The sequence below is a fragment of the Amphibalanus amphitrite genome, unplaced genomic scaffold, assembly GCF_019059575.1.
Source record: "Amphibalanus amphitrite isolate SeventyFive unplaced genomic scaffold, NRLGWU_Aamphi_draft 000567F_arrow, whole genome shotgun sequence".
Classification (NCBI taxonomy): domain Eukaryota; kingdom Metazoa; phylum Arthropoda; class Thecostraca; order Balanomorpha; family Balanidae; genus Amphibalanus; species Amphibalanus amphitrite.
In genome coordinates this window covers 61,659-82,332 of record NW_024882061.1, presented here as the reverse complement: position 1 = coordinate 82,332, position 20,674 = coordinate 61,659, and the positions used below count along the sequence as shown (strand labels likewise).

General features: G+C 51.8%; 1 protein-coding gene across 2 annotated transcripts in view; it reads right to left on the bottom strand.

Moving 5' to 3' along the window:
• Positions 1-605: 605 nt before the first annotated feature.
• LOC122393990 (circadian locomoter output cycles protein kaput-like) overlaps positions 606-20,674 on the bottom strand; it is a 78,064-nt gene continuing 57,995 nt past the window's right edge. For both annotated transcript variants that reach the window (XM_043390513.1, XM_043390514.1), the window contains exon 2: positions 606-3,398. In XM_043390513.1, the coding sequence (XP_043246448.1) occupies positions 956-3,082 (2,127 nt within the window). In that variant the 5' untranslated portion in view covers positions 3,083-3,398 and the 3' untranslated portion in view covers positions 606-955. The remainder of the gene's footprint in view (positions 3,399-20,674) is intronic.

Here is a 20,674-nt window from a genome sequence, read left to right as displayed (position 1 = left end):
CACCACTGATTGCAGTGTTGACTACTTTGCTTCTTTTTTGTTCCCCTAATTCGTATGGCTTTCTCCCTTCTGCTTTTTTATGTTACATTTCATTTCCTAGCAGGGAGTGCCGCGACTTGCAATTTTAAGTTATTATGGTGTTAACGTAAGGTTCTGTGTGTCGCTGGGATAGAGGGAGGGGGCACTCCTGGTCACCTGATAATGGGTGGCGGCATAGAAAAAAAAAAAAATCTGATCTGAGAGGCTGCGTCCACCCATCAGACGAGTGGCCACAGCCAGCAGTGTGTGCCCTCAGCAGTCATAGCAACTGCACGGAGAACAGGCACGGAGCGGCGGTGGTCACTGGTCGATGCAGACGCGTGTGTATGTTCATTAACGAAGCAGCAGGCGAGTCGGGCGCGGTAAAATGCCAGTCCCAGAACACAGAACACAGTAATATCGTGCTCTAGCACTGCACTGACGTGGCCGGTGCTGCTCTAACGATTTATTCACATTCAAACTGTATGTGCCGCGGGTTTCAGACTTCTAGTGGCGCCCGGAATGGCAGTGTATCACGAACTTGCGGGACTGTGAATCTGTGGAACGGCGACATAAAATACGGTAGGTCAGCACTGATTGCGCATATATTACGGAGCGGATACGCGCCAGTACACATACACATACGCACACACGCACACAAACGCAGACGGGGCGCTCTGAACATCGGGGCGCCACTCGGCGGAGGCTGGATATGGCACCGCGGCGCGGCGGCGCCGGCCGCTCGTCCCGGCCCGGCCGCGCTGAACACCCACACGGCGCGGCGGTGTCGGCCCAGTCCCGGGGCGGCGCTGGACGCCCCTCGATCCGCGGCGCCCGGCCGGCCGCGGCCGCGACTAGGAGGCGCGGCCGGTTCGCGACCTTTGTACTGAGAGGAGCCTGAGAGAGGGAGACGCGCCGCGCGGCCGGCCGGCGACTGCTACCGCGTCGGTCGGTCTGCGCCGCTCGCCGGCGGCAGTGGCAGCTCGAACAGCATCTCGGAGGAGGGAGGGACGCCGCCGCCGGCCGGTGCGCCCGGTGACGACAGCAGCACGCGCGACAGCGGCGCCGGAGAGCTGACGGGCGCTGCCGGCGGCGCGGTGAGCAGCAGCGCCCCGGAGCGCGGCGGCGCCAGCGAGGCCAGCTCCACCATGCTGTAGCGCGGCTGGCCGGTCGGCGAGGTGAGCAGGAGTCGCGGCGGCGGCGGCGCCACCGGCCGCGCCGAGGCCGGCGGCATCACCATGCTGCAGTTGGCCAGCAGCAGCTGGTTGATCTGCGCCAGCTCCTGCTGCTGCTGCGAGATGCGCTGCTGCAGCTGGTGGTGCTTGAGCAGCAGACTGTCCTGCACCTGCAGCTGCGTATGGGTTACCGCCGAGCGCTGCGGCGCGGCCACCAGTTGCTGCTGCGGCTGCTGCTGCTGTGCCTGCTGCTGCTGAGGCTGCGCCTGCTGCTGAGGCTGCGCCTGCTGCTGAGGCTGCTGCTGCATTGGTGCCGGTAGCGGCGGCGCCGCGTGGTGTTGCCGGTATTGCTGCTGTTGCCTCTGCTGCTGCTGCTGCTGCTGCTGTTGTTGTTGTTGTTGCTGCTGCTGCTGCTGCTGCTGCTGCTGCTGTTGCTGCTGTTGCCGCTGTTGCTGCTGCTGCTGATATTGTTGCTGCTGTTGATGATGCTGCCGTTGCCGCCGCCTCTGCTGCTGCTGCTGTTGTTGTTGTTGCTGCTGCTGCTGCTGCTGCTGCTGCTGCTGCTCCGGTGTCACAGTCTGCTGCTGTGGCTGCTGCATCACCTGCACACAGTGCAGCCCCAGTGGACTGGGCGCACCCTCCGACTTGCAGAGGGGCCCGCCGCCAGCCGGCTCGGCGGCCGCGCTCGCCAGGTACAGGCTGTCAGCCGGTGAAACGGCCTCGTAGCTGGCGCAGGGCGAGGCGACCGTGGCCGGCGGCGGCCCGCTGACCGCCGGCGACCACAGCGGGTCAGCGTCAGTGAGCAGCTGCGGCGCCGGCGCCGGCTGCGGCGTGGCGCAGCGGGGCCGCGGCTGCTGGGCGCGTACCTCGGCTAGACTCACCGCCGAGTGCGTGCACACGATAAACTCGGGCTTCGAGTTCCACTGGTGGTAGGTGATGTAGTACTTGGTCTGCAGCCACAACCACTTCTGGCCCTTGGTGAGGAACCGGTAAAAGCACGAGGTTCCCTGGCCGACCCTCATCAGCTGCTCGTGGCAGTCGGCCACCCCGTGCAGGTCGTCCCCGTGGTAGTAATCGTACACAGACGTGCCCAGAACCTCCATAGCCGAGTAGCCTATCAGATGGGACGCCCGATGGTCCAGGAACAGAAACTTCCACTCGAGACTGTGCCGGGAGGAGAACTCGCGGCGTCCGTTGTCACTCGGCGTGAGCACCAGTTCGCGCACCAGCTGGCACGTCCGCAGCCGGCAGATGCCGATATAGACGGCGCCGGCGTGGTCGCCGCCGCTGCCCGCCGCGCCGGCCGCCGTCGGGTGCACGTGGCCGGCGAGTTGCACCAGCTCGTACTGCGGAGCGGCGCCCGTCGAGCCGCCGCGCCGCAGGTGAAGCATCACGGAGAATCGGCCGCGCTGGCCGCCGTCCTGCGCCGGGGCGTCTCCCCGGCTCAGCAGGTCGTACAGCGCGGCACTTTGTTCCGCGGGCATCAGTTCGTACAGCGACTGGAACAGCACGTCCTCGGGCAGCAGCGACAGTAGCGACGCCACGTTCTCACTCACGTACAGGATCTTCCCTAGCCGGTTGAACGCCAGAATGAACGCGTCCAGACCTTCGAGCATGAGCTGCGTGAACTCATCACTCGTCAGAAAGGACGGCTTCCACTCCTCGCGAGTATCATCGTCTCGGCTGCGCGCTGACGTCTCATTGTGCGCGCGCAGGAAGCCGATGGTGGCGCGCAACACTGCCGATTTGTCCATTTTGCGGCTGGCGCCGCCCACCAGTCGCGAAAGCTCATTGACGAGCACATTGAACTGGTCGCGACGTTTTTTCTCGTTGGTGTTGCGCGACTGCCGCTTGGTCTCATCGCGATCGTCGGCGTCCGAGCAGGACATGTCTGCCGGCGCGCCCGGCGGAGAGACGGCCAGCCGGCGCTCAGCCCATCCGGGCCGGCGACGGCGCTCTCCGGCGGCGCCGGTCCGCGCCGTGCCGGCCTGCGCGCGCTGCACCGGACGCCGGGCCCCGCCGCGCGCCTACACTGCACTACGGTGGCCGGCCGGCGGCGGGCTCACTGATCACCGGCCGGCGGCCGGCGCGCCAGCGAGACCGACACGCGCTGCATCCAGCTCTGGTCCAGCGTCTCCAGCTGCGCCAGAAACTCGTTGGTCATCAGCTGGTGGCACTGCTCGGGGGACAGGCCGGACGCCGTGCCTGCCGGAGACAGAGACATACAGTCAGGATAATGTATAGTACGGTCTGTAGGGCGGGCAGGGAGGGGAGAGAATGGGGGCCTGCTGGGCACACAGATATACTATACAAGCACGGTATAGCATAGTACGAAATGTATGTCGAGCGGGACTGAGGGTCGGGGTCTGCCGAGCATACAGACATACAGTCACGGCACAGCACAGTTCATTTACAGTGCACTGCAGAGCGGACAGATGGGCGGGGCTGGGGTAGGGCCTGTGACTCGGGCGGGGTATATGCTGATGCCGGACTGGGTACGCCAAACAGATTCAGCCATTGGCACACACACGGCCACGGCCACAGTTCGCTCTGTGGGCGGGCCGGGCGTCGCGGGCCGCGGGGAGGGGCCTTATGGCAGCAGAAGGTCAAACAGAGGCACCCACTGACACACAGTCATGAGAACGTGGCCAGTCGCGCGCGATAACTCGCTTATGTAACCGATAAGACGCGCCACGGACTCCACATAGCAAACACAGTACAAAGTCCCCGGTGCGAGTGTCCCGCGGAGGCGGCTGTGCTCGCCGCTCGGACACCATAGGCGACTCCAGTGACCCCGAGGCCGGGACTTAGCGATGCAGCTAAGAACAGAACGGGATCAAAGTTGGGGAAACTTCTTTTGAGTATTTAACTTTTGCATACGAGAAAAAACAAGGAGTTATACAACACGTTCCAAGAGGTTGGTGTTTTTAGCTTAACCGCCGAAGATAAGCAGTCAGACATTTTTAGATCAAGTCACTGAAGTTGAGCTGTGTTCTTTCCAGAATATTCAAAACACCTCATTTTATGAAAATGTTAGCAGCATAACTGGCGGGCTTCTACTGGCTTTAGCAAAATTTTACATTACCCTAATGCAACGATGCTTTTGTGCTACTGCTATGAAATACAGTAGGTGTTCGAATAAAATTCAACCATAACCGCTATGTTGAATAGATCGATATATCACCCAGTCAAGTAATCAGGTACCTAATGAGGGAAAATATGAGGTCATTTCTCATTTCTGTTTCTGTTTTTACCGATACTGGTATAGCAGAATGGCACGGATGCTCGCAAGTCGCAAATAACAAAGAGCTGTATACGTAACGCGACACATGCAATATGTGCCAATAGCAATGAGCAACAGGCTACCGGACTCCGGAGCCACCCTTCGCTGCAGCCAGTCGAAGCCAGCAGATGCGAGTCAGCCACAGCCAACACCGGCCAACGCAGACACAGCGAGCCACGGGAAACCAAAAACCAGCCCCAGCCATGCGCCGTCAGCCAAGACGTCCAGGAACCAGCCACAGCCTGTCGAGCCACCGAAATCCTTTCGGCACCGCCCCCGCCGCGCGCGGCAGCGTCCGATTCCGTGAGACGGTCGTGCCATGCCTGGCACGAACCCGGGGCGGGACCCGAGCGCCGCCACATAGTAACCTCTAGTTACGAGATTCGCCGCTAGGGAAGGAACGAAAGCGACTTCAGCATTCTGGACACGCTTACTAGGTATGCATCATCACACCCTTGTCATTGACGTGGACGATGTGTTTGAATAAAGCACACACGTAACCTGAGCTTCACCTGTTGATCTGACATTCCGTTTTTGAGTCATGTTCTTTAATTAAGTGTTTTGTCAACAGAACGCGAAAACTCTGTGAGCGCTGTGGTCGTGAGCCCGACTCGCCCAGTGTGATGGACGCTTGCCAGCATACTTCAGTCGGTCTCTGAGGTTTGAGAGGAATCCCCCAGTGCGGGCAGAGTCTCTCCTGACCTCAGCACTGGACAGGACAGCTCGAGTACCTGATCACCCTCAGAACCACAGGCACGCGCCGGTACCCACACGAACCCATTTCGAATGGCTGCAGACAGGTGTCAGCTCGAGGGCGGAAAGGCGTGATTTATCGCCACACGCTCGGTATTTGTAACCGTACCACACAGCTGAGCCAGGACTGAGGACGACCCGTAATGCAATAGATAGATACGGACAAGAGCACCCTGGTACTGGTCCAGGACCATAAACTGACGTTCTGAAAACTTTCTCTGGTTCCAGGGTGGTATCTACATATGAACCGAGGACTGGGCACGTTATCAGGCTGTGGAGTAGGACGTACGAATTCAGATAGACTGAAAATAAAGTATTGGCCAGAGTCCGTAACTCAGGTGCGCCAGATAGGAAGCCAGCACACGCCGCATAGCACAGCGCACGGGTACAGTCCACAGCAGAAGTAATGTGGGGTTTCAGTCATGGGTACCTTACCTATGTTCTGCTTCTGAAGCTTAGGAACGATTAGCCAGACTAAAATGAAACTTTGAATGTAGCTTATATGTATCGTCACCCTTGCAGCTGCAACTTTAGCTATTGACATCTTCTTTTCGATCACTCCGCATTAAACAATCGCCAGTCAAAGCCAACCGTTGAGATTGGTAAAACCCTACATTACTTTAGCGGTGGGCTGTACCTACCAGGCGGGGCGCGCTAGCCAACCCAGACTGTGACTGTACTCGGGTACCGGGGTACAGCAAGACGATATCCGTGAACTCAGCCGGTTATGCAACTAACCGTGCCCGAGTCCCATGGGGACAGACAGGGGTACATGAACCCAGCACCGACTGCAATGTGGTCGTGAATAGCATGACATGCATAAGTCAGGGGGCAATGATAAAATCATAGTTTGACGTAAATATTGCCGCTGTTAAAAATCCACAGTGCATAATAATTGGGTGCCTGCGGACATGAATGAAAGAAACAAATTGTAACGGCATAACGATTCGCTATTAGCCGTGCACCACGCCATTTAGCATGCAGCGGACAGGCAACCGGGCAGACCTCACGGAAATCACGCAGGAGCGCGGGGGGGGGGGGGCGCCGGCGGTGGCGTCACCGACCTGAATAGGCGGCGGCCGCTGACGTCATACGCTTACGTCAGAGGTTCGCTCGAGTTGACGGCTGTGTTGGCGATCGCCAAAGATACGGACCACGAACACAAAAGTCGAGATTCCAACAGTAAGAAACGGCCAACTTAACGGCATGAGCTTCGGCTGTAAGTGTAGGCGGACAGGACATGCCTAAAGGTACGAATGCGGCACGGCTGCAGATATACGAGTATAACGGCGACACAAATGCAGTTGCATCTGCACGCACGACTGCATATTCGAGCGTACGCATGACTGCAGGTCCGACGCATGGGCGCCTGAAAATAAGGCCCGAACTGATCATACCGAGCCCATAGGGCGGAAACACAGGAGCCGCTCAGAGGCGCAGGCATTGCTGAGGAGGGCAACGGAGTACAGACTGAGACGTGGTCCCAGCCTACCTTAACCGGTGCTCCTTGAAATGAATTAACGATATATTTCAGAAAAAAAATATTTGGTATGTTAAACAAGAAACTCAGTGAGGCAATAATCGAAGCCTCACAGGTTCATTCTTTTATCAATCGGTACTCAAAAGCGCCAACAAAACCTATCATCAGAAACTGTTCTAAAAATATAGGCATAGTCATTCCCGATGTCTATGAATGCGGGTCTAGCGTGCCGCATTCATGCCGCGATAGGATACTCTGTAGTGCCATTAGTCTTCTGGCGGGTAATGTTCGGCGAGTTGATGAAAGCGAATCAATGCCATGCCCATGTCGCGCACTTTGACAAAATGCCAGGGGAGTGCAGTTCACAGAGCTGGGTACTTGGAACAGCAGCAGCAGTACGGCAACAGCAGAAAGCGCCAGTTCATGGCAATTTAGCAGGCTGACATTTACAGTGGTTATATAACTAGCTGCAAGCTTCAGACACGGCAGGCTTAGGCTTCAACACAAGGATTAGAGGAAGTCCTCAAATGACGCATTTACCCCTTTTTGCGGCGTTTACCTACGCAAGCCTTGCACAGTGAACATGAACCGCTGTATAGAATAAAAGATTGACACAGGAAAAGACAAATGACAATTAAATTGGATATTAATTATTCATTGTTTAATTTCCAAAAGCTGCAGCATATACCGCGAACTGTGCTGGTGATATCTCAGAGAAGGTTAGTATTTCACAGGGCCTCCTCTAAGGATTTTTCACTGGGTGGGCAAAATTTTCGCCACTTCCCCGCCCAAGGGCGGATCCAGCCACTTGTTTTGGGGTTCAACCAATTTCAAAACCTGTTACCGGGGGGGGGGGGGGGTGCGGGGATGAGACGAAATAAGCTGTGCCATTATTGGAAATAAGATGATAGTTAACGTTTGTCGTATGTTTTATGGCTAGCGATGCTCGAGCGATTCGTTCCAGATTACATGTACAGCCCTCAGCAGACTGCGTGGTAGGTATTCTTTTTCCGACAAAACTGATTATAATTCAAAAGTCATGTTATCAGTCGGTCGAAGCTCACTGCAAATAGATGCGCCATGCTCCACTCCTTCGATAGGGCCTATTTATCAATAAACAAAGCATACCTACGCCTTGTGTGGCAACAAAATGTTTAAAGGGATTATCAGGGTTTAAAAATTGAAAGGAATCGGCATAAATTTCCAATCAATGAACTCCCCAGACTCTGCCGATTCTAAAGATATGCATAAAATGTAAATCGGTACCAAAATTTGCGAGATATAGCCGTTTCAAAATTGACAAAATTGTACTTACTCACGCAAAACAAGTACTTGGGCGGCCAAGTTGGCCCATCGCTAAAATGTAAACAAAGAGCAGCCTTGGGAAATTTCGCCAAGGCCGCCGCACCGCACTGGCGATTTCCACAAGACTGTTTTGTTTTTGTCTGTTGTTTTTAGGGCCTTGCAACAAGATTTCAGTGCTTGGCATTGGATTTGGATATGAACAAATTGAAGATTTGCTTTTCAATAAGACAGCAAGAGTTATCAACATTGCCAAAATTATTATATGGGTGTGATTTGAATAGCTTGTTTGCTGATCATCAAAATCTTGATGTTAATATCATTTAAATGTCAACAATTTTCAAGGGTAAATTTGAGTGTTTTATTTCAATAAATTGAAATGTAAGTGCATCAGGCACAAGAGCTAAGTTTCAATCTGATTATTTTGTCAAGAGTGGTGAATCTAATGTAATGTCTTGCGAGAAAGCTTACCTAAGTGACTGAAGAAAGCGCTACAGTTTTTCAAAATCAATGTTGATCTGTTTTTTCGAACAACAGGTTGTACAACATGATGTGACATGACCTCTGTGCCCTGTACGTCCCCCCTGCTGCTGCAGCAGAGCCTCGGCTTCAACTATAGTTTGTTATGGGTGGGCTCTCCGTGAACGTCTTGGTGCGTTTCTACATATTGTTGCTGTGAAAGGACTTTACATGAAAAAAATATGTAACTTGTATGTTTTTTATTGTCCTGGTACCTACTTAATGTATATTTTTGTTGTTTATGAGTGATAAATGAATATATTTTGAGGAAAATTGAGTCATTTCAGTTTTAGTTTGTGGAACAGAACAGAAGAAGCTGCTGAGTGTGGATCATGCTTCAATTGAGAGAATCATCCTCAGTTATCTACATATAAGCATGCTTTGTAAGCTCCTTGCATTTTGCCAGCTTCTACTTGCTAATCAAAGTTGTAAGAAGGGTTAGGGAGAACAATTGGTACACATGCCACCATGTGCAATCACCAAACGAATGAACGTGAGGGCCAAGTCCTTCACACAGCATGGATACTTATAGGTACTGCACTAATGTATAATGTTCATTATGTTCATATTAGCAACTCACCCAGGCAGCCTGCCTTGTGGTATTTCTGAGTTTAAGATTTTGCAAGACTCACACTAATCAGTAATCAATAAGGTAAATTATATTGATATGTATGGATGAACAATGTGCAAAGGGGTCGCACGTGCCTGCTCAGTGCTCAGCCATGGATGCACGTGCCTTCTCAACAATGGTCATGCTTGCAGACATCTCCATGGACGAACAATGTGCAAAGGGGGGGGGGGGCGGGGGGGGCGTGCCTCCGCGGCCGCCTGTTGGCTCAGCCGCTGCTGCTGCTTGGCGCCGCTGCTGAGCGCTGCCGGAGACGCCGCTCGCTGCCGGAGCTGCCGGAACAGTCACCGGAGCTGCCGCCCGCTGCCGGAGCTGCGGGAGCCGGGCCCGCCGCCCATCTGTCAGGACCGCCGACGGCAGCACGCCCGTCTGTCAGGGTCTGTCAGTGCCGGCAGTGGACGCGCGCGGGTGCGGGCCGGGTACGGACTAGTGGTGTCAATCGGAACTTGAATCTTCGGAATTCCGATTTTGTCCAATGTCCAATTCGGAATTCGGTTGGACAATGACAGCAGGCTTTGGACAGCTTTGGACAATAGCTTGCTACACCTCAACATTTTTATAAAGTAATCGTGTTTAACATTGCTTGGCTATTAGAAAGCTCAGCTTTCGATATGATTAACACTTTTGAGCTGGTAACGATACATTAAAAGCAAATTAAATAACGGTGTTGAGTGTAAACTATTGCGTAGATGTCGGACATCTTTGGACAAATGGCTGGCTTGGACATTTTTGGACGGACAGTCGACGTAAGTATTGGACATTGGACGGACATTGGACGAACACTTTCTGAAATTGACACCACTAGTACGGACGCGCGCGGGTGCGCGCCAGGTACGGGTGCGCGCCGGCTATGGACGCGCGCGGGTGCGCGCCGGCTATGGACGCGCGCGCGCTTGCGTGCCGACGATGGGCGCGCGCGCGTATGCCGACCATGGCTGCCGCCCGCTGCCGGAGCTGCGGGAGCCGGGCCCGCCGCCCATCTGTCAGGACCGCCGACGGCAGCACGCCCGTCGGTCAGGGTCTGTCAGTGCCGGCTGTGGACGCGCGCGGGTGCGCGCCGGGTACGGACGCGGCGTTCTCGCCGGGTAAGGACGCGGCGCGCGCGCCGGCTATGGACGCGCGCGCGCTTGCGTGCCGACGATGGGCGCGCGCGCGTGCATGCCGGCCATGGCCGCGCGCGTGCGCCCCAGCCATGGACGCGCGCTAATGCGCGCCGGCGATGGGCACGCACGTGCCTGCTCGGCAATGGATGAGCGACGAGCGTGCCTTCTCGGAAATGAGTATACATGCAGACATCTTCATGGATGGACGCTTTCAATATGTTCAATGTGTTGAGACGGATCTGAGTAAATTGGAGAGAAACTAGGATAGTTTTAGTCCTGCTCAACTGGTTCTGCCAATAAGTACAAACACCACCTTGCTGCCAACTGCTTACCAAATACCGCATCTGTTGTACCCTTGCATGATGCATATGTACATACAGAAACAATTACAGTCTGTTGAAATCTGAAAACATGCACTGCTGAGCACTGTGGATGAATCTGTATGAACCGTGTGGCCCAGCAAAACCTTCTGGACCAGGTTATAATTGACAGTGAATTAGTAATCAATCCTTGCAAAGAGAAAATAGATGATTGTGCCTTAGATGAGCATAATGAAGAAGCGTTCCTAAAGTTGAGTTAGTGGCTTTCCATCATCCATGCCAGATGGCCAAAACACACCATTTCAATACTGTCCCAAAAATATATTTCAAAACACTTATTGCATGGCTATACACACCAGCTTACTCGGTCACCACACTCAAACCAAGGCCACATAAGGGTAGTAGTATAGCAGGCGTCACACTTGTTTTTTTTTTTGCAACCATGAACGAACGAAGAGAGGCGCTGTAGGTTAGGTTGTAGGTAAGGTTAGGTTTGGTTGGGTAAGGTTGGATGACAAAGCAACTCTGGGTATAGCGCTTCTCCTTGGTTGCAAAAAGAAGTGTGACGTGACGCCTGCTTTATGACTACCCATATAAGTAGACTCAAACACAGTCTACTGATACAAACGTCACTGGTCTCAAGTCTGTGCTCAATGCACCAGCTGTATACTACTCACAATACGTAAGGACTCAACGTCAGCCACCAATTTTCTACATCAAATTCACATCAGGTTTTCAAAGTAACAATGTATGTGCCACTTCTGTACTTTGTGCTACAAACACAGAATAAATGATATCAGTCAGCAATGCATTGCTCATTGTCAGCCAGTCTGCAAAGTCAGTCCGCAGGCTTTGCAAGTAAGTGCAAAGTCTGCGGAGATCAGTTGCTTTACACCACACCACCAATATCATGCTGCAATGTGCTCAAAATATGCCCATACACCAACAACAAAGCACAACCATGAAGCACCACTGATAACACTCAAAGCACACAACATGATAATTTATTTATTTTGAGTACCTACAGAAACAGAATGTCTCAAGGCCACTCGTGCTCACTCCGAAATCTGCCAGTGGCTCAGCCTTGAACATTGACATTATTTCATCTGAAATCTATTTTCTTCACTTGATCAAAGTTGATCTGCGTCATACATCTTACAACGGATGTCTCGAATTATTGGTAACGTTCAGCACTTGCAGCATTTGCATTACAAATGATAGGTAACTTTGATTCAACGTTCCATCCAAGCTTCTTCATTGCTGGAGCTATATCACTTTCAAGTTAAATTGCTTGAACTAAGACATTCTTGAATTACACTCGGGATGAGCTTAGTTTGAAAGCACACAACATAATTTTTTAATTATTTTGATAACCCACAGGATATCTAGAAGCTACACGCACTGGCTACAAAGCCCACAAGTCTTGAACATTCAAATATGAATAGGAACAGCTTTGTTTCGCACAGATTTCGCACATGGCGGGATGGCGCCATTCCGTCCAACTCATACAGCCTCAGAAATTACAACAACACACTCAACTTACGGAATATACGTCAAACAAATCTTATTTACGACGACACGAGCCAATGCTAACAACGCTTGCCAGTTGCGCTAGAGATATTGGAGTGGAGACGTCAGAGAAAAAAAGTCTTTAGATTTCTCCCATTTCCCCACGTAACGTTGAACGGCCGTTGCGGCCTTATCTGGTATGCGACGGCCTTATCTGGCATAAAAAATATCTCTAGAAGTCTCTAGCTAGTGTTAAGCCTATGGACTTATAGGGAAATGTATCCGAGTACTTGGTACTGCCTCCTCCAGGTACTGGCTGGCAGACGGATCAACTTTGGAGGCCCACCATTTGGAAATTAGGCAATTTTGAGACGAATGACTTCGGATTGGGGCCTCAGCCACCTTCTTCTACACGTTTCACTGAGTAACTCCGAAATTTCGGAAAAAACCCTGATAATACCTTTAAGTTCGTTTTGGGGGCAAATATAAACTTTTGGGTTTTGTTGCCAAACTGGATGGAAAATGCATACGATGATAATGCCAATCTAAGCTGCGGAGTCTCGCGCATCTTTCTGTTACGATTTCCGAGTGCCCGATAGCATAGTATTCGCGTTATTCTCGGTTTTGTCGAAAAAAGGATACCTAGCAGTCTGCAGAGGGCTGTACTTACAGCCCTCCGCAAACTGCGTGGTAGGTATTCTTATTTCGACAAAACCGATACCTAATATCTCAAAGGTTATGATTATCAGTCGGTCGGAACACATTGCATATAGATGCGCCATGCTCCACACCTTCGATTAATTCAGTCACTGAACAATGTGTACTCTTACCGTAGCAAAAAAGCAAAAGTTTGTTTTGGGGGGAAATATAAACTTTTGTGTGTTGTTGTCAAACTAGATGGAAAATGATACCAAAATAAGCCCAATCTAAGGTGCGGAGTCTCGCCAGTCTTGCTGTTACGATTTCCGAATGACCGTTAGCGTATTCGCGTTATTCTCGGTTTTGTCGAAAAAAGATACCTACCACGCAGCTTGCAGAGCGTTGTACCTTTATTGTACGTGCCTTTTCACTTACGAGACAATTACTTGATAACTCCAATATCGGCAGGGGCGTGGCCAAGGGGAGGGGCCACGGGGGCAATGGCCCCCTCCCTTGAGCGCAGAAGGCGCCATGGGGGCCTCACAGGCCCCGGGATATTTTTTCCAACACTGGATAAAACGTATTTTACTCGGAAGCAAATTTATATCAATTCAAGTTTCATTTCTGTTTCCCTGGTTATCCGAGGTGCCCCTGATTACCCAATGGGCCCCTGCACTCATCCGAGGACCCCCGGTTTCCTGGGGCCTCTGGTCGCCCAGGGGGCCCCTGGTCGCTTGGGGGAGCTAGTCGCCTGGGGCCCCTGGTCACCTGGGGTCCTGGTCGCCTGGGCCCCTGCCCCCTGGTCGTCTGAAAGAACGTTTGTCACCTGCAGTGGCATAGCCAAGGAGGGGGCCAAAGGGACCATGGCCCCTCCTGGAAGCCAGGGGTCCTTATTCCATAGGGCCCCTGACTGACACAGTGGGCCCTTGGCGACGCAAAGGCCCTGCGGCAGATCCTTTGACACAGCTGAGTAGTTATTCTTTGGCCAAGAGAGACCCAATTTTAGAGCCTTGGGGCCCTATTGAAACCAGGGGGCCAGTTGGATGGGATGGGTCCAACTTGGGTCCAACGGTGTGTAAACAGAATCAATGCGTTCAGACTGTTGGTCTGACCCTATATCGGTTTGAGGGAGCTCGGATCGGATCCACTGTCGATCTGAGGGGCCCTTATCGGTTTGAGGAGGCCCTCAAATGACCTGAACGGGCCCTTAGTTTGTCTGAGAGGGCCCTATGTCGGCCTGACTGGGCCTCTGCAAGTGCAAGGGGCCTTTTGTCGGTCTGAGTGGCCCTAGACGGCTTATATGACCCTCAGACGGCTTACGAGGCTCTCATGGGCTATAGGGGCCTGTGACGGTCTGAAGAACCCTCATCCGACCTACGGGTCCTCAGACCGCCATCAGAACCGGCTGGCGACTCTATGAAGCTATTCGTGGGCCTGTCTAACAGGGGCCCATATACTGCTTACCCCCTCAGTTCTAACATTGTTTGTTAATGAATATTTTTTCCATTTATTTGGGCCCCATCCAAAAAAATATTGGATGCAACCCGATGGCTTTTTGGATTTTGAGGGGGTTATCTTGCGCCCTTGTGCGTTTAGCCCCCTCCTTGAGGAAATCCTGGCTACGCTCCTGAATATCGGGCAACCAGAAAACTTTTTTTGACCTTCAAACAGCATCCAGTTTGCTTAAGACCGGAAAGGTAGTACCGGACGTCCGGCCGGACCTTTATTTTTGCATTTGCTTCTGGGTGGGCAAATCGACGCCACTGGGTGGGCAATTGTGGCGACTGGGTGGGCATTTGCCCACCCAGTGGGTATGTTAGAGGAGGCCCTGGTATTTCAAGTTTTAATCTATATTATGATTTATAAGTCGTCCGTGCGTTCTCCATCCATCCATCCGTGTGTCATGTCTTATGTGTCTTATTGCGCCTGAAAGGCGCCGCGTATCGGCGTGAAATTTGGCATGCCGAATCTGTGGGCGTGGGCGGTCTTTGTATTAAAATTTGGGCGTGATCGGGCCAGGGGTGCGCCGTCGGCACGTGCAAAAGGGTGCTCCCATAGGCTTAACACGTGGCGGGCGAAAACCGCCAACGGGCGAAAATCGGGCCTGCAGCGCTCCTTTCCCGAGCTTATATCTCGGTAACCGTAAGTCGCAGCGACATGCGGTTTTCACTGATGAATACAGAAGAGATGGGCCTATCGTATGCAAGAAGTATTTTTCTTAGGTATGTACCACGTGCAAAGAAATAGCCTCTAATCTCGAGAAAACGGGCATTTTTTACACATTTCAGGAAAAACGTTGGCATTTGAAAACGATGCATTGGAATGACACGGGATGCATTTCACGGACTACAAGAGGATCTGAACTGTTCAGAAAAGATATATTTTTGCCCATTCACTAGCACATTTTTATAATTAAACGCTTACAAATTGCGAGTTTTACGTGAAACAGGCACGCTCACCTTTACAGCATCATAATATATTGATAACGTAGACGTATGGCTATAAGTCCTTAATATATTGAAAGAGCACTCTTTTCTGATCAATATCCACCCAAAATACTTTCAAAAAGTCATCAAGGGCTCTAAGAAACAGAGCAATGATTATACCGTTTTCGACGCATTTTTACCGGTTGAGCGGCGGCCGGGCTTGAACGCGGCAGCCGCGCGGTAATATTACCGTGTGCTTTATATTTGTCTAATACTCGCGGTATCCTCGCTGACAGCGCGGCCGAGTGGTTAAGATACCAGTCCGATAATCCGAGGGCGAATGGTTCGAGGCCGGTCGGCTACAAAGTTTTTCGCCCGTATTCGTCCCTAGGTAGCATTTGGCCGGTGCAGCCGGCAACCGCCGAGAGGGCTGCGAATGTTACATTTTAACGACCTGGCGTACCGTTAGGGATCGACTCAGCAACAGATCATTCTTAGTCTCAGTTCAATATACCGATCCTCACGGATATATGCGTATTGCGTTACCCGGAATATCACAATGCGTTATCGCGCAAAGCTGGCCATCTAGAGTACCTATAAGTAGTGTATGGGCAGAGTAGGTATGGGCAGGGTAGGGTACAGGCTAGGGTATGGTTAGGTGAGGGGTAGGATAGGGTAGAAGTTGGGAAACTTTTGGATCTGTAGTGCTCCTCGAAAAGCCATACCTACCTACCATGCAATTAAATGAAGTAACTACAAAACTCAACCCTACTTACTTATATAAACATACCAGTTTTGACAACCAAACTTTTCACATATAACTTAGATCTATACAGTTATCGCGCAAACATGGCCATCTAGTCTATATTATGATTTATAAGTCGTCCGTGCGTTCTCCATCCATCCATCCGTGTGTCAGGCCTTATGTGTCTTATTGCGCCTGAAAGGCGCCGCGTATCGGCGTGAAATTTGGCATGCCGAATCTGTGGGCGTGGGCGGCCTTTGTATTAAAATTTGGGCGTGATCGGGCCAGGGGTGCGCCGTCAGCGCGTGAATCTCTCCCGCATGACGGGCCGCGGCTGGCGCCGAGCGGAGAGCACGTGCTCTAGGCTCATTTTCTTCGCTGCCAAAACTGAACGAAAAGCAGCAGAGCCGGCAGGTCATTGAACTTTGACAACGAACACCGGCGCAGGGCACCGCTCGCCAAGGGGATTCGCCAGTAAATAAAGCAAATTTATTCTTGCAACAACTCAGCCACTACTGGGCCGATTGTGCTGAAAGTTGAACTGTGGGTGGGCAGGGCACTCACCAGGCGATGCATGGTCATGTGATACAGGTGCGGTGGACAGACTGAACGTGCGCACGTGAGGGGTCGGTCCTATATCTAAGGAACGGCGGGGCCAATTGCGCTCAAATTTGGTACACAGCTTCAATCGAGTATGAGTAGGGTATGAGTAGGGTAGGGTAGAGTATGTGGAGGGTATGAGCAGTGTATGGGCAGAGTAGGGTATGGGCAGGGTAGGGTATGGGCAGGGTGGGGTATGGGCAGGGTAGAATATGGGTAGGGACCCAAATAATACAAATAAACTATTTTTAACCCAGCATAATGCATCCGTAAAACCAATTTAATCAAAACGTACAGTTATAGCGCAAAACATGCCGTCTAGTCTATATTATGATTTATAAGTCGTCCGTGCGTTCTCCATCCATCCGTGTGTCATGTCTTATGTGTCTTATTGCGCCTGAAAGGCGCCGCGTAGCGACGTGAAATTTGGCATGCCCGATCTGTGGGCGTGGGCGGCCTTGGTATTAAAATTTGGGGCTGATTGGTCCAGGGGTGCGCCGTCAGCGCGTGAATCTCTCTCGCATGACGGGCCGCGGCTGGCGCCGAGCGGAGAGCACGTGCTCTTGGCTCATTTTCTTCGCTGCCAAAACTGAACGAAAAGCAGCAGAGCCGGCAGGTCATTGAACTTTGACAACGAACACCGGCGCAGGGCACCGCTCGCTAAGGGGATTCGCCAGTAAATAAAGTAAATTTATTCTTGCAACAACTCAGCCACTACTGGGCCGATTGTGCTGAAAATTGAACTGTGGGTGGGCAGGGCACTCACCAGGCGATGCATGGTCATGTGATACAGGTGCGGTGGACCGACTGAACGTGCGCACGTGAGGGGTCGGCCCTATATCTAAGGAACGGCTGGGCCAATTGCGCTCAAATTTGGTACACAGCTTCAATCGAGTATGAGTAGGGTATGAGTAGGGTAGGGTAGAGTATGTGGAGGATATGAGCAGTGTATGGGCAGAGTAGGGTATGGGCAGGGTGGGGTATGGGCAGGGTAGGGTATGGGTAGGGATCCAAATAATACAAATCAACGATTTTTAACCCAGCATAATGCATCCGTAAAACCAATTTAATCAAAACGTACAGTTATAGCGCAAAACATGCCGTCTAGTCTTACTTAATAAATTTCAAGTTGTCTCTGCGTCTGTCAGCCTCATGTGTCTTCTTGCGCCGGAACGGCGCCGCGTATCGACATGAAATTTAGTGGGCACAAACTTTGGGTGGGGCGGACCATCGTATCAAAAGATGGGCGCAATCGGACCAGGGGTGCGGCGTCAGCGCGTGCATCTCTGCCCTAGGCTGGGCGCGGCCGGCGCTGAGCAGAGAGCACGCGCTTTAGGCTCAGTTGTTCGCTTAAAAAACTGAGTGAAAAGCATCAGAGCCGGGAGGTCGTTGACCTTTGACAACGAAGGCCGACACAAGGCACCGCTCGCCAAGAGGATTCGCCAGTAAATATACAATTAATTTGTTTGTTTTTTTCAATATCTCAGCCGTTTCTGAGCCGATTTAGCTGAAACTTGGACTGTCGGTGGTAGTGTAGTGCAGTGTAGGGTAGGGTAGGGTAGTGTAAGGGTAGGGTAGGGTAGGGTAGTGTAAGGGTAGGGTAGGGTAGGGTAGTGTAAGGGTAGGGTAGGGTAGGGTAGGGTAGGGTAGGGTAGGGTAGGGGTAGGGGTAGGGTAGGGTAGGGTAGGGTAGGGTAGTGTAAGGGTAGGGTAGGGTAGGATATGGTAGGGTAGGGTAGGGTAGGGTAGGGTAGGGTAGGGACTAGGGGTAGGGTTGGGTAGGGCAGGGTAGGGTAGGGTAGGTTAGGGTAGTGTAGGGGTAGGGGTAGGGTATGGTAGGGTAGGTTAGGGTAGTGTAGGGTAGGGGTAGGGTAGGGTAGGGTAGGGTAGGGGTAAGGGAGGGTAGGGTAGGGTAGGGTAGTGTAGGTGTAGGGGTAGGGGTAGGGTTGGGTAGGGTAGGGTAAGGTAGGGAAGGGTAGGTTAGGGTATGGTAGGGTAGGGTAGTGTAGGAGTAGGGGTAGAGGTAGGTACCGTTTCTGATTGGCTGAGTGATTCCATTTCAAATATCATCTTCACGAGGGTAAACAAGATCCACGCATGAAACGACTATCTGTACACGAGTCACGATACCCAGAAGGAAAGAGTTTTCGTGATGTTCTGGATCGCGAGAGTAATATTGATATTTACATGGTAATAATACTCTTCGCTGGCGAATAAGTTCATATTAACCACGTACCGTTACTATGCACATAATGGTAGCAAAGAGTTACCCTACAATAAAATGTCCACAGAGGCTCTATAGGCGATGAACAACACGCAAGCACAATCACCAACGGCCACGCCGCGCGGCACCGACACTGCTCACATCCGCTCTCGGAGACCAACGGCCGAAAACTGACAGATGCGCGCGGCCTTCAAACCGCAAACGGCCGATCTCGTTGTCTCTGCGTCTGTCAGCCTTATGTGTCTTCTTGCGCCGGAACGGCGCCGCGTATCGACGTGAAATTTATTGGGCAAAAACTTTGGGTGGGGCGGACCATCGTATCAAAAGATGGGCGCAATCGGACCACGGGTGCGGCGTCAGCGCGTGCATCTCTGCCCCAGGCTGGCCGAGGCCGGCGCCGAGCAGAGAGCACGTGCTTTAGACTCAGTTGTTCGCTTAAAAAACTGAGTGAAAACGATAAAAGCCAGCTCGGGAAGTCAACTCTGTGGATTTAAAGAATACAGGTTTTCAATTAGGATCAGGTATAGGCGCAGGTACAGGTATTTGGTACAGGTTTTATCGGTAAATGAAATAAATTTATTATCAAGCGAGCGAAGCGAGCAAAGTGCGAGCGAAGCGAGCAAACTTTCGGATCTGCAGCGCTCCTCGAAAAGCGCATATACCTACATGCCTACCATACAGCTAAATGAAGTAAGTAAACAAACTTCCCTACTGGCATAAACATACAAGTTTTAACAACCAAACTAATAATCCCCTTAAACATATCTCTCGAATCTATACAGTTATAGCGTAAACCTGTATTCTAGGCCGGCCGGCCGTGGTCACGTTTTTGCGAGGCTTATATCTCAGCAACCACTTGACCGATTTACATGCGGTAATTTTTGCAGGGTAGCTTCATTCTTTCTACCAAGTATTGGACTATTCCCGATGTACGTGGGTGACCACTTATGCACGTGCCACGTGCAAAACGAAGAGGTGTTGGTTTTGCAACAATTGCAATATCTCGGTAACTACTTGGCCGATTGCGCTGAAAGTTGGCATGTAGTCTTACTTAATAATGTGTCTCAATGCTTCTAAATCCTCTGCCGCTCATTCTTCGTCACTATATCCACCGTAATCTGTGTTTTCATTTAAGAGTAGCGAACCAACTTTCAACACGGCATTGCCGTACAGTATGCACTCAGGCGGCTATAACCGCCTGAAGCGACATTGCGGTACAGTATGCAATCAGGCGTTTGATGGCTCTGCCATCTAGCGCGAAACAGGAAAGGTGGGGTGGCCACGCAATGGATAGTAGCCGGTTCACGACGGCCATCTGGTACAAATTTGGTGCAGGTTTTGTGCGATTAGGTTCAGTGTGTTTCTTAGTAGTTTCATAGTATCAGACATTATTATCGATCAACCCTATTACTGGTGGGGGGGGGGGGGGGGGGGCATCGGCCCCCACCTGTAGTATTTTTGCTGTCGATGGAAAATCGCCTTAGGGGTTCGAAATTTGGCGACTTTTCCTTAGCTAGAGACGTATCCAGGATCAGTTTCTCGGGGGTAAATCTGGTCACACTTAAAACAAAAATAATTTCAAAACAAACGTGTCCATCTGTATGTGTGCATATGTCCTAGAGACAGTATTGCGGTACAGTGTGCATTCAGGCGGTGATACGGCAGACGCGGCACTGCGGCACAGCGTCCATTCAGGCGCTTGACGCTCCTGCCATCTAGCGAATAAAAAGGAATGTTTGGGCGGCTATGCGAGCCGCACTTATTGGGTAGGTATGCGCACGCGATTACCTACCTGGCAATCTTCAAGAGAACAACCTTTCAACATTTAAAGCATTAATTATGTCCATGATTTTGAACAAACGAATGTGATAGAATACAATTAGAAGAGTTTACAGTACTCATGTTAAGAACGTAGGTGTGTTATGTTACGACTTACTGGTGGTTATAGGAA